A 12,939-nucleotide genomic window follows, 5' to 3' on the forward strand; every position below is an offset into this window, starting at 1 on the left:
CAATTACTTCAACCACCGGACGTCCACTTGCTGCACTGCTGAACATAGGCCTCCGCCAATGATTGCCACATCGCCCGATTGGTAGCGGCCTGCATCCCGCGCCTTCCTGCTACCTTAATAAGGTCGTCTCTCGGACAGACAGAAGAAAAAACACAGTTTTTTTTTCAATATTTTATATAAAATATATTGAGAAATACCTATAAGTTTCAAAACACATAACTTTTAATACATATAAGAGAATAAATCCTCTTTAGTTGTTTTTAACTAAGGCAGAGAGCAGAGCTACTTATCATCTATCTACGAGTATAGGATGGCTGTGTCGTGGTGGTAGTGACTGCGTGAATTTCTGGTAATACACCTGCCAAAGATAAAAAAGCGATTTTAAACATGTGCATACCTATTTTAATAATTATTTTGTCTTTATAGTCTTCACCACAACTTCACTACTACAAAAATTAATATCATTATTATAAGCAGCATCATCATCAGCCTACCAACAAATACAATATCTATATATATAAAAATGAAACCCGTTTCGCGTTGTCACGGCATCACGTGTGAACGGCTGAACCGATTTCGATAATTCTTTTTTTTAAATGTTTGTGGAAGTCCAAGGATGGTTCTTACGGAAAAAAATATTAAGAAAATCTCTACGCTAAGGCGGTACGAAGTTCGCCGGGTCAGCTAGTACTAAATAGAAATACTTACATTCTCTATCAAACTGCGCTAGCCCATTTCTCGTCCTGAATTCCTCCGTTCCATTACAAGCGAATGGTTTCACACACCCCAACGGTGGATAATCGCCAAAAATGGTGCAAATCTTCTTCAAATACCATGTGTCTGACACTTGGAACACAGTGCTTCTTGGAGACAGTTCTATGATGGGAGTGACGTCAAGGTTTAGGATGGAGAATCTATGAGCTGATTCAGAGGCAAAATTCGCTCGGTGTCTCACGCATTCCTTGTATTCTTCAGGGTCCAGTCCACTTTCGCAGAGGCAGTAGGCACTGGGTTTATCTGAAATAGATATCAAACTTATAGTTGCATTTATAGATGCCGCAGTTTTGCTTGTTAGAAGCAAAAGCAGCTTGTCACATTTTTTGTAAGAGACTATGCTCTTGGCCTGCATCTCACCTGATGGAAAGTGATGATCACATCAAAGTAGAAGAGAGCTTCACCTGGAACCCTCAACCACGGAGAAAATGGTCTTATCAGTACTTATCAACAAATGTTTGAGTTTTTATTGGCTGTCAATCTGTTGACCCTGGCTACACAGGAGTTGCAGCGGCAGGGACGAGAGGTGGGAATAGTCCCGTATCTCATAACCAACTGCTGTAACACAACAATGTTGTCAACATTGTTGTTGTGGCGACAAACTTAGGTAAGTTGGTGGTTAGGAGGCGGATTTAAAACAAGCTCTACCACCAACCAAACCGAACAGAAAACTGCCCCCACTGGGAATCGAACTCTGGACCTCTGTTTCTGAACTAGACTACAAAGGCGGATCCAGGATAGTTACATACCTTCAGCTTCACATTTCAAGTACTGCGCCTGCAAAAACGGATTATCTCTCAACTGTTCTAAAGTGCACATTTGAGGAACGGAGTATTTGCCACTGCCCAGCAGATAGTAGTCTATCTGTATCTCTCCACCAATATTGTCAATAATCCATGGAAAAGTCCTGGTAAAGAACTCCCGGTCCTTAAACACATCTGCGTACAAGGATATCAGGTCTTTGCTATGTATTAATTGGGTAAAAGAAAGCAAAATTATTGGAATCAACATTGTTGAAAATTGAACGTTTAGTACATAATTAATGTAGAATGTTGGGCATTTATAAATAGGTATACACGTGTGGGATGTTAGGAGAGCCGTACAGTGAAGTTAATGGGTGGATAAAAGGTTTATTATTTTACTTTATTCTTGGTTACAGAAAATAAACAGTCTATTCAGAAGAAACGGCTGCCTGACTTTATGATGTTGATTTGACTCTAAAGTTATTAAATATTAATTTAGAATTGAAACCCCTACACGTTCCTCGAAAAAATAATCTTTACAGAAAAGATATCGTTTTGTAAAGTAATCCTATTTCTCTTTCGAGGAATGGAAACCTTGAAAGAGATATTTCAAATCAATTCAAATCATCATTTCGTCATAAATAGAAATAAGAATGCTGTGCCCGACAGGGTCCATAATTGTATCTTATAAAACCATACATACCACCTACGCAACATTACGGATGCAATAAATAATTGAGTATTGAATTAACCGTTTTAATCAAAATAGTTTTACCTGCAATCGGGTAAGTTTTAGTGCACGACAAGCTTTAGTTCAAATAATTTACCGATATTCGGACATTTATGACCACAAGGAATTTGGTATGTATATTTGTTGTTATCTATTGTACACGTGATATGACGTGTAAATATTTATGTAGTATGTAATTTTTATGTATTCTTTATTTCGTAGGATCGTTGCAATTCGCAGTCAAATGACGCAATGATGAGTGATGACAAAATATGACTCTTGAGTGTGAGAAGTCCCGTTTCCTTCTGATGTGAGCTAGCATCATTTGTAGTAATAAAACTTGAAAAGGTTACTAGGGGATTACATTTTATACGATGATCTCATTTTGTTAATTGGTTTTGTAAAACAATATTAGATAACTACCTAAATTATTTTTGATCTAAAAACGGGTCATATAGCTAGCTCATTTAAAATATTTAACTGAATATGTCCCCCTGCAGAATTACGCCCGCATTCACAAACATTACTATGAGGTCTCACAGTGCCCTTGGACACGAACCAATCTATTTTTTTAATATAAAAAGATTATTAGCAATTTGTATTGCACAAATTACTAATAGTCCCATTAGCCTCTCGTGTTAAGCTAATTAAGCTTGTGTTACGAGTGGGCTCACCACAATAGTCGAGCGGCGGTGAGATTCGAACCCGCGTTCCTCGGATCACGAGTCGGCCAGTCCGACCACTTCACCGTTGGGCTATCGTGGCTATAATATTTAAACGCTGTGCGTTCCATTGGCTGCTTTACTTAAGCAAGCATCGTTTGTGAATACGAGCGTTAGAGTAAATTGTATTGCGGTTTAAACTAAACTAGCTTAGTTAGTAATTTGCATCTGATTATGCTATGTAATGTGAATTTTAAAAGCCAGTATCATAATATTGATTAATTACTCCCACCTCAGTGGCAACGGGCGCTTTGAAATTTTTAATTTCATCCATTTTCGGTGTTAATGTAATTGCCACTGGTACCGGAGCTTAATGATGTTTACGCAAATAACTAATTAAACTTTTGCTGATAATAATATTATTGTGATAAATAATACAGTAATTTATAATTTGTCGTAATCTGATCAGGGTAAACAATGCCTAAGTGTACAACCAATGTGTGTTACCAGTATGACCAGACTTATGGTTCTGAAACGTGGCCTCTTATTATAGGCCTTATACAGAAGTTCAAAGTTGCACAGCGTGCTATGGAGAGGGCTATGCTCGGTGATTCTTTACGAGATCGAATCAGAAATGAGGAGATCCGTAAACAAACTAAAGTCGCTGACATAGCCCGACGGATTAGTAAGCCTGAAGTGGCAATGGGCAGGGCACATAGTACGCAGAACTAACGGCCGATGGGGCAGCAAGGTTCTGGAGTGGAGGCCGCGTACCGGAAAACGCAGCGTGGGACGTCCACCCACAAGGTGGACCGACGACATCATAAAGGTAGCAGGAAAGCGCTGGACGCAGGCCGCTACCAACCGGGTAACATGGAAAGCATTGGGGGAGGCCTATGTTCAGCAGTGGACGTCCTATGGCTGATATGATGATGATGATGAAACAATGCCTAATGGGACAGGGGACATATAGCAAGAAGACCTAAGAGTTTACTCTTACTCACGCTTTAGCGTGAAACGTGGTAAAAGTTTTCTGCGTCGAAATTTGAATTTTATGACGACCTTATATGAAAACCTACCATTGCCAATTCATCAACATCATCATTTCCATCCACTGCTAAACATAGGTCGTCCCCCAATGATTTCCAAAATGCAATAGCATTTCAATGTAATAATAATCATAATTATAAATAAATAACTTCAGTAATTGCCACCAGCTGCATTTTGTGTGTTTATATTAAATTAATCGGCGTTATTTTATCGAAAATTCCTGAAACCGTAGCACTGAAAATAAAGGGCCATTTTAAAAACAAAAAGCAGCAGTAAAAAATCTGCGATCATGACTCTACATTTCGTCACAGCTAAAAAATAGTGGCAAAATGGTTGCAGCGCAGTCGATTAACTATGTTGTCTGAACTAGTGATGTTCGGATTATCGTGAGAACCTATCGATATAATGGTGTTATCAATAACTGAATTCTTCATAATCCACTGAAACACAACATGAATGTCTGGTAAAACTAAACTTAATATTTATCCTAATTATTCTTCCAGACTTCTGCCACATAACTTATTATGGGATGTGTAATTTTTATTATTTGCTGGCATTGCATCAAAAATTGCCCACAATAATACTTCCATACGTACGAGTTATACGATGACTAGATGAGTTAGTTGGTCATCTAAGGAAACGATGCAGAATACTGATCTTCAAAACTAACGAACAAGGACTCTAGGAAAAGACTACGCATTTTCTTTTTCTGCAGATCTTAGACGCTCGTTATGGTTTCATTTTTTCTCTGTCATCTTTGTTAAACAACTATGTCGATATCGACATTTTTAAAAGCGTTGTCACATCCCCACGCATCGCATGAAAGAGCGTTCGGCATTTGACCCAATCCCGATGAGGACAATAATTTACCCCCATCCCCACCCTCCCCGATAAAGGCATTTTGCACCGACAAATGGCACCTTTTCGACTATAGATGGCAGTATGAAGGTCTAGACTTCGATTCCCGATTTAGAACTTTTTATAGGTTTTCCTATTTGTATATTGTTACAAATGTTTCTTCTTCGAGTCTTTTAAAAAACAAAATTGATCTTACATCACTTTAAAACCTGGTTTTAATTGTAGTTTAATACATTTTATATTATATGACCGATCAACCGATATTATTATAATAATTGTAGACTAAAAGGTAACTCATATTGTATTTAAATTGCTAGCAAGAGGGTAATTAAACTAGATAATTAACATTTAATTACCTACAGGTTATAAATTAAAAGGAAATGTGTATTGAACTCTTGAACACGTGTAATTTTCTAATTAAATAAAATCATTGCTTAAAATGCCTACAGAATTCACAAACGTATCTCACATTTGATACGCGTATCGCCATCTATGTACCGTCTAATGTACTAACTATCTGCAATCTAACGCCGATAGATGTCGTTACACGTCTGTTACTAAACCATTTCTGTAATAGAAAATCTTTAATATTGAATCCATTAATAATTAACCTACTACACTGGTTGGAAGTGCTTTTTACTATTTATAAAGAATTAGAGAAATTAGATGTCTAAAATATGTTATATTATTATATTGTATAGTTATTTCCAAATTGTAAACGGCTATTAAACCAGCCCTATCGAAAAACAGTCCACTCTTTTATTTAAGTTCCCAGTAGGACCCTTTTCATGCGATTAATTAATGATATTAAAATGTATTATGTAGAATCGCTTTGCCATTGACAGATACATCTGATGACAGAGCTTACATTATTTCTACTTTTGACCACCATGAGCGCTGCGATCGATTATGTTACCCCCACCTAGTACTTCGCACCCAGCGAATACCTATAAAAGCGAAAGGTGATTGACTGACTCACTCATCACGAAATCTCAGAAAATACAAGTGCTAGGAGTCTCAAATTTTACATGGGGGTTCCTTTTAGAACGTAGGTGCTCACTAAGATGGGATTTTGCAAAATTCAACCCTAAGGGGAATCGCGTAAAACGGGATCCACGCGTATGAAGTCACAGGCAGCTGCTAGTAGGTTTATAATTCTTAAAGATGTCTTGTAGGCAATTTAAAATTGTAGGTTTTAAAGCATGTTGACGTTGTGTCACAGAGTAATAATGCAAGATAATGGTTTACCCAGCTGTTAGGGCGGTAATGGCGGGCCGGTCACGAACAAAAGTTATTCTGTAATTTACATAAGGGGCGCGTTTGGACGGACGAGTTAAGTCGCTTAGAGCAGCAAATAACGTACTTCTAATAAATCCAATTAAACTGGCATCAATCTATGAGATCATGCAATACCTACTGATATGATACACTGAATGACGCCCGTATTCACAAATGATGCTTGCTTAAGTGACACAGCAAATCGAACGCACAGCGTTGAATAGAGATCTGTGATTGATTCGTGTGTCACCCTGAGCGTCCACGCGCTCTGTGAGACCTCATAGTAATGTTTGTGAATACGGGCGTGAATACATTGAAATGTCTTATCGTTATACCTATGGATGAATAAAATCTGCCGACGAATTCGTCCGTATGGATTTTGGCCTGATACACAGTCTTCACTCTGCGGACATCTCCCCAGAAACAGAACTTATTTAGGTAGTAACAAAAATAAGAACGGAAGTCATCATCATCATCATCATCATCATCATCATCATCATCTTAGCCATAGAACGTCCACTGCTGAACATACACCTTCCCCGACGTTTTCCATGTTGATCGATTGGTAGCGGGCTGCGTCCACGCGTCCAGCGCTTCCCTGCTACCTTTTTGATGTCGTCGGTCCACCTTGTGGGTTCTCTGGAATGAAATGGATCAAGCGGAGCGGAGCGCAGCGGAGATGTGTCGGGCGGACTCAAGACTTGCCGCCTCTTCTGCTGCCTTTTCTCCGCACTTTGCACATCCCAAGACGTCATACGATTCGTAGACAGCAATAGACTGGACCGATGACCTCATAAAGGCAGCAGGAAGGTGCTGAATGATTAATGGAAATCATTGGGGGAGGCCTATGTAGGAATGTTTAGCAGCAGTGGACGTCCTATGACTGATAATATGATGATGAATATACTGACAGCTGACAGCTACGCATACGAGTTGCTCACATCTCCTCTCCTCTCGTCTCGACTCCGCTCCGCTTTGATAGAAATAAGGGGGCGTCCATTAATTACGTGAGACAATTTTGGCGATGTTTCTTCAACCCCCCCCCCCCGCTCCCCTTGGTGAGATTTGGTGAGATTTTTCCAGACCCCCTCCCCCTCCCCACAATCTCACGTGAGATTCTTAAAATACATAAAATATTTGCAATGTGAATGGGTTATCTAAGCTTCGATTAGGATTTAATAAAAAAAACCGTTAATTCTAATTTCTTTATTGTTTAGACGGATTACTAATGTTTGGCCAAAAAACGTTTCCCAAATTATCAAATCGCAAACAACGTTTCGTAAATTTTCATTTGGCAAATTCTCATTTGGCAAATCAAGTTATTGCAAACTTTTAATTCGCAAATGTCGTTTTTGGCATATTATTGTTTAGAAAATTATTAGCTTGTGGTTATTATTTTGTTTAGTGGGTAGTTAGTATAAAATTTGTTCTAAATTAATTTTCTTGTTCCATTATTTTTATCGAAATTTCCAAAATAGAGGTGATTCTAGCGCTCGGCGGCATCCATAGCAAGCCAGAGTGGCAGCAGGGCACATAGGACGCAGAACTGGCATATACAGGGTGGGCCAAAATCCGATTTTGGTTTGGTACAAGATCTTCAGGGCAGCAGTCTGCGTTTGAAACGTCTGCGTGCGAAACCTTATAAATAAAAACTGCGCTCGCCAATCCGCCTGCCAAGCGTGGTATAGGCAATAATCCCCGGATTCCCCCAATAAGAAAGCATTGGGGGAGGCCTAATATTCAGCAGTGAGGACGTCTTGTGGCTGAAATGATGATGATGATGAAGGGAAGATGGCGAAATCTCTGTCAAGAGTGACGACTAAGAAATATCTAAGTCAGTACTCAGGCTAGTGTACTCTCCCGTCCCAACGCCCAGTCCCATCGGGAACAATACACGGCTCGTCCTAAGCACAAATTACTAATTGCCCCGCGACGATTACTGAACTTAACACAATTTCCCCAATTTACGACTTGGGGTATTCCCCGGGAAATGAAATCGTCAACAATCGTTGCCTTATGAAGATAGTTTGACTTCAAATTCAAATTTTCAGACTTCAGAAGTTCTTTAGGATATTTTTCTAAGTATGGTCCATAATTTAGCTGCTTAGTTTAAGTATTGACTACAGTATATTATTAGTTCAGATATAAACTAATAGATGGCGTTGTTTCGTATTACATCGCGGTATCGTTGGTTCTTTGTGTGTAAAGAACTTGCAACAATAATTTATTATCTGCGTCTATGCCTGGTTAATACTGGAAAAGAGGTTTTAAATAGACAATAAGCTCAATGCTGATTCATCATTCCCAAACATAGTTATTTTGTAACTTTTGAAACTTCATCACTCACAACTATAGGGGATATCTATGTTCGCGAATCTTCTAGCTTAATTACTAGAGCGAATTTTAATTGATATTTACAAGACATGGATTTTCAGTTTACTGTAGTATACCTGTACTACCCAAATTTGACATTCCATGGCAACATTGGCAACGTCTTCTAAAATCATTACTCTAGCTAGGTCTTCATAAATCTTCATACAAACTAACTGTGATTCTGTCGAATCTATACCACAAATACCATTGTATTCAGGGACCCAACACTAGGTCAGCAAAATACTTACACTGATTTTTCCAATTACGGAAACCCTCAGTCATCGCGCGAGCCACTCACGGTGCTAACGTCGCGCTGCGGTCGCGAATCACTAAATCAAAAAATAGTCTTAGAAACCCCTAAGTCATTTTAAATGACCTATCCAACGATACCACACACGATGGGGTATCAATGATAACAATGAAACTTTTTAATATATATTTTTTTTAAATTTCTATATTTAAGTGAAAAAATGTTTTATTATCATTAATAATAAAAGAAATCAGTCAAAAATAGTTTATTTTAATTTAATGTTGTACTTATAACCAATTTCAAGCAAAAAATATTTTTGGCCGCCTAAATCATTGAAATCTACCTATGTGCAAAGGTGCCTAAATGAAAAAGCTTGCATGTGATTTTCTCCCGAAAAGTTCGAAATTAAATAACAATTTTAAGCAACAAGTCTTCTCCGTACTTTCATAAATTATTATGAGATTTATTGGTAACTTGGTGTCAGCAGTATACCATAATAGACTCAGACCCAGATAAGACACCGTTTATTGCTGTAGGTATACGAACTAAGTAAATTTTAGAAAAAACAAAGCCCAGCACTAATATTTCAGTACATATTTTTACAGGAACAGGCTGGTCACTAAAAAGCCAGTAACTATTCTTAGAAGTGAACTCACTCAACATCTCTCATTTTCGTATCCACTCCTCAAATCCTGAGTGCTTCAATATTAATCAGCTGAAACTATTCCCTTAATCCTGGACTCGGGCGTTCCAGCTGGAATTGTAATTGTTCCAACAGACATTTTACTTAGTGGAGTCTTACCATTCGACTATTAGATTTATGAGATCGTCGACGCCATGAAATTATTCCAATTAGTTAGTTAACTATTCAATTAAGTAACGTTTAAACTTTTGCAAGAACAAAAAAAATACACAAGTCATTATAAATTACAATTGTATTTTGAATTTGTTCATGTTAGAAATATATGAACTTTAAAAGATTTTATTATTTTTAACACGCAAGGTGCTGTTAACCTCTAGTCTTCAGGTGACATTAAATGTGTATTTTATTATAAAGTGTGTGTCTATGTTAGAATACAAAACATTAGATGCAAATAAATACAAAATACGAATATTAATATTATATGAATGAGAAGTATTAAATTAATTTCGATACCTTGACATGTACAAAGCAACATTTATCTCTTTGAAACACCTTTTTGTAAACCCTATTTATTGCAAATAAATAATTTGAATTTAATTTGAATTTGAATTTGTAAAGTAATAGACGAGTATCAGAATACAATTTGATCGACAGCCTAATGGTGTAACAGCCTAATGGTGAACAGCCTAATGGTATAACATGTCGGAGCCATCCCCGATATCTTGGCGTCAGACCTTCGCAGAACTATATCTTTCACACGGTTCAAGCGAACTAGTAATATAATCATTCATCGCGCGAGCCACTCACGGTGCTAACGTCGCGCTGCGGTCGCGTCATAATCGAGCATAACCTCAAAGTACTTTTAAGTCTCGAGCGAACGTACCTAAATTAATACCTAGTGCGACTTTAAATATCGTGTGGTAATCATAATACCTAACAACTACCTATTTTGTAACATCTGATACGAGGATGAGTGTACAAAGGAGTCCAACCAAAACCAACTCGCAACCGGATTTGTCGAGGCTAAGTGATGATGACTACCTAAATATAGCCTCACGGAAGAGAAAAAAGGTACCAGATTGTCACTGCGACCATCAACAACTCATGGATGACTTTTATACGAAAATGATGACGTCGTTTACAGCAAAGCTGGACTCCCAGAACGATAATATAAAAAGCGCCTTGGATAGCATTCGTGAGGACTTCAATTCATTTAAGAAGCAAATTAATGATCTAAACTCTTCAATCAAGGAATTGGCTGACGAGCAGGCTATTGTCAAGAGGGATGTTAGCGAGCTGAGTTCTACAACAAGTCTCATTACCCGGCGTGTTGATTTGATGTCTAGCGAAATTGCCGAGCTGCGATCCACAACAAGCAATCTGACTGACCAGCTGAAAGCCAAGGAGCAGCTTGGTAGGATTAATAACGTGGAAATTTCAGGGATACCACTCTCGAATAGCGAAAACTTGAACAATATTATACACAACATCGCTACAAAGGTTGGTTTCACGTTATTGCCCACTGATATTGATTATATTCACCGTGTTCGACGTTTTAACGCTACCGGGAACGATATTCCGAACAAACACGGTAGCAGTACCACCACAGAATCACCTTCCATACCGAACATAATTGTCAGATTCTCACAAAGATATCGCAAGAACGAGCTGTTGGCTGCCGTGCGTGCGCGACGAGGACTAACTACAGCTGACGCGGGCCTAAACGGGCCCGCCAGTACTATCTACGTCAGTGATCACCTGGCGCCGCACAACAAACTGCTATATAAGCAAACCCGCCTACTTGCCAAGCAGAAACAATACAAATATGTGTGGTTGTCTGACTGCAAGATTTTAGTACGTAAAAATGATACATCAAAAGTTCAACTTATATCTTGTGATGCGGATCTTAGTAAAATCAAATGACTTTATACTGTTATTTATTTATGGTCTTTGAAAAAATTTATTAAAGTCTGTGGGGAATATCTGTATAATAAATTAATATTGTTGGTTAAGGATTTCTGTAAATTAAATATTTCATTGAGTTTAACATATTACTTATCGTGTTTTTTAATCATTGGGAATGTTAGTGGAACCTATAACACTTTATTCTATTACACTACCTTATCTAATATTTTATTCAATGGTTTATAACAATAGCCTGTCTATTTACTATCAAAACGTGAGGGGCTTACGAACAAAATCGCACGACTTCCTAAATAATGTATTGTGTAGCAACTATGACGTTGTATGTGTCACTGAGTCATGGCTCAATAGTAATTTTTATGACAGTGAATACTTTGACAGTCGATACGAGGTGTACCGATATGATCGCAACGCTGCGGTAAGTGGTCGCGAGATGGGTGGTGGCGTACTGATCGCGGTGCTGCGCGAGCTGTGTCCGACGCAGCTCGGGCACGCGCGCCCGCCGCCGCAGGCTGAAGAGATCTGGCTATCTGTCCCAATAATTAATTCGCCACTGCGCACGGGCCGTGTGATGTCATCGCCTGAGTCTTCCACCACTCGCTCGTCGGTCCAGCGGCGTTTAAATATTATAGCAACTTATATACCGCACGGTTCTAACCATGAATCACAATTAACATCATTTTACACCAGAGTAAGCGAGTTTATAATTTCAAATCCGGACGATAATTATTTAATACTTGNTCTGTTCAACAGATGTAGTTGTGTCTGGATGGGAGCATAGCCTTATATTGATACCTCTACGTATGTAAAATCCCACCCCGCCCCCTCGTCCTCCTCTGACATGGTCCGGCCTAGGGGTATGTCTCAGCCGGTAGCCAGCGAGGATCGGAGCTCTGCCCTCTTCCCCATCTCTCAACCAGGTCTCGTTAATTGCCATTATGTCTGGATCAAGGTCCTCCATTGCCACAACAAACTCCTCTTGCTTGTTGCAAAGAGATCCTGCATTGAAGAACCCTACTAATAAGTTACTTCTCAACCCCAAGCCTGTGCTAGATTTGTATAATTAATACACCGATAAATGTCTATATGAATGGCCCTTTTAAATATAATTTTTTGGAACAACTGATAAGAGCATTTTATACTAGTTTTAAATCTAAGATTTCGTAACATATTAAGAAAGTAGCAATGAAAAACACAATAACAAGTTTGTAGATATTGCAACAGTAACAGAGTATTTCGATAGGTAAGCAGTTTTAAAATTGAGATGTGAATTATTGAGTAAACAAAACCATTGCAAACATAAATCAGTTTAAAAAAATATACTTGTTTACAGGATCCAACGAGTCATGACCCCGAGCAGCCGAAAACTCTAGACAGGTCATCTAGCGATCTCAGCGAGTAGACCTGGGACCCATCGCTTTTGCGGGCGAATATACGGCCTCGTCTCGTCCAGCAGTACCTCCACTGGCGCCCGCGGCACTCCTCTCGCGCCCGGTAGAACAGCAGCCGCAGTTTAACATATTACTTATCGTGTTTTTTAATCATTGGGAATGTTAGTGGAACCTATAACACTTTATTCTATTACACTACCTTATCTAATATTTTATTCAATGGTTTATAACAATAGCCTGTCTATTTACTATCAAAACGTGAGG

The 12,939-nt window shown here is 38.6% G+C and overlaps 1 protein-coding gene across 2 annotated transcripts; it reads right to left on the reverse strand.

Moving 5' to 3' along the window:
• Positions 1 to 270: 270 nt before the first annotated feature.
• LOC114357928 (uncharacterized) lies at positions 271 to 11,332 on the reverse strand. Of its 2 annotated transcripts, none has more exons than XM_028311736.1 (3): positions 10,986 to 11,332; positions 709 to 1,017; positions 271 to 358 (listed from the first exon to the last, which is right to left on the reverse strand). In XM_028311736.1, exons 1-3 carry the CDS (start codon positions 10,990 to 10,992, stop codon positions 294 to 296), a joined length of 381 nt encoding a protein of 126 aa, XP_028167537.1. In that variant the 5' UTR covers positions 10,993 to 11,332; the 3' UTR covers positions 271 to 293. The 2 variants fall into 2 exon arrangements, with proteins under 2 accessions (XP_028167537.1, XP_028167536.1); XM_028311735.1 differs by lacking the exon at positions 10,986 to 11,332 and adding an exon at positions 1,524 to 1,954.
• Between the last annotated feature and the right edge of the window lie 1,607 nt (positions 11,333 to 12,939).

Source organism: Ostrinia furnacalis, unplaced genomic scaffold (genome assembly GCF_004193835.3).
Source record: "Ostrinia furnacalis isolate ACB-3 unplaced genomic scaffold, ASM419383v2 OfSCF3546, whole genome shotgun sequence".
In the NCBI taxonomy this organism is placed as follows: Eukaryota; Metazoa; Arthropoda; class Insecta; order Lepidoptera; family Crambidae; genus Ostrinia; species Ostrinia furnacalis.

Excerpts from the sequence above, each read along its gene's own strand:
- LOC114357928 (XM_028311735.1), bottom strand. The coding sequence starts at position 1,785 with ATGTTGATTCCAATAATTTTGCTTTCTTTTACCCAATTAATACATAGC. Across the intron at positions 1,018-1,523 it reads CTTGAAATGTGAAGCTGAAG|ATAAACCCAGTGCCTACTGC; the intron begins GTATGTAACTAT and ends TATCTATTTCAG. Across the intron at positions 359-708 it reads AGCGCAGTTTGATAGAGAAT|GTGTATTACCAGAAATTCAC; the intron begins GTAAGTATTTCT and ends TATCTTTGGCAG.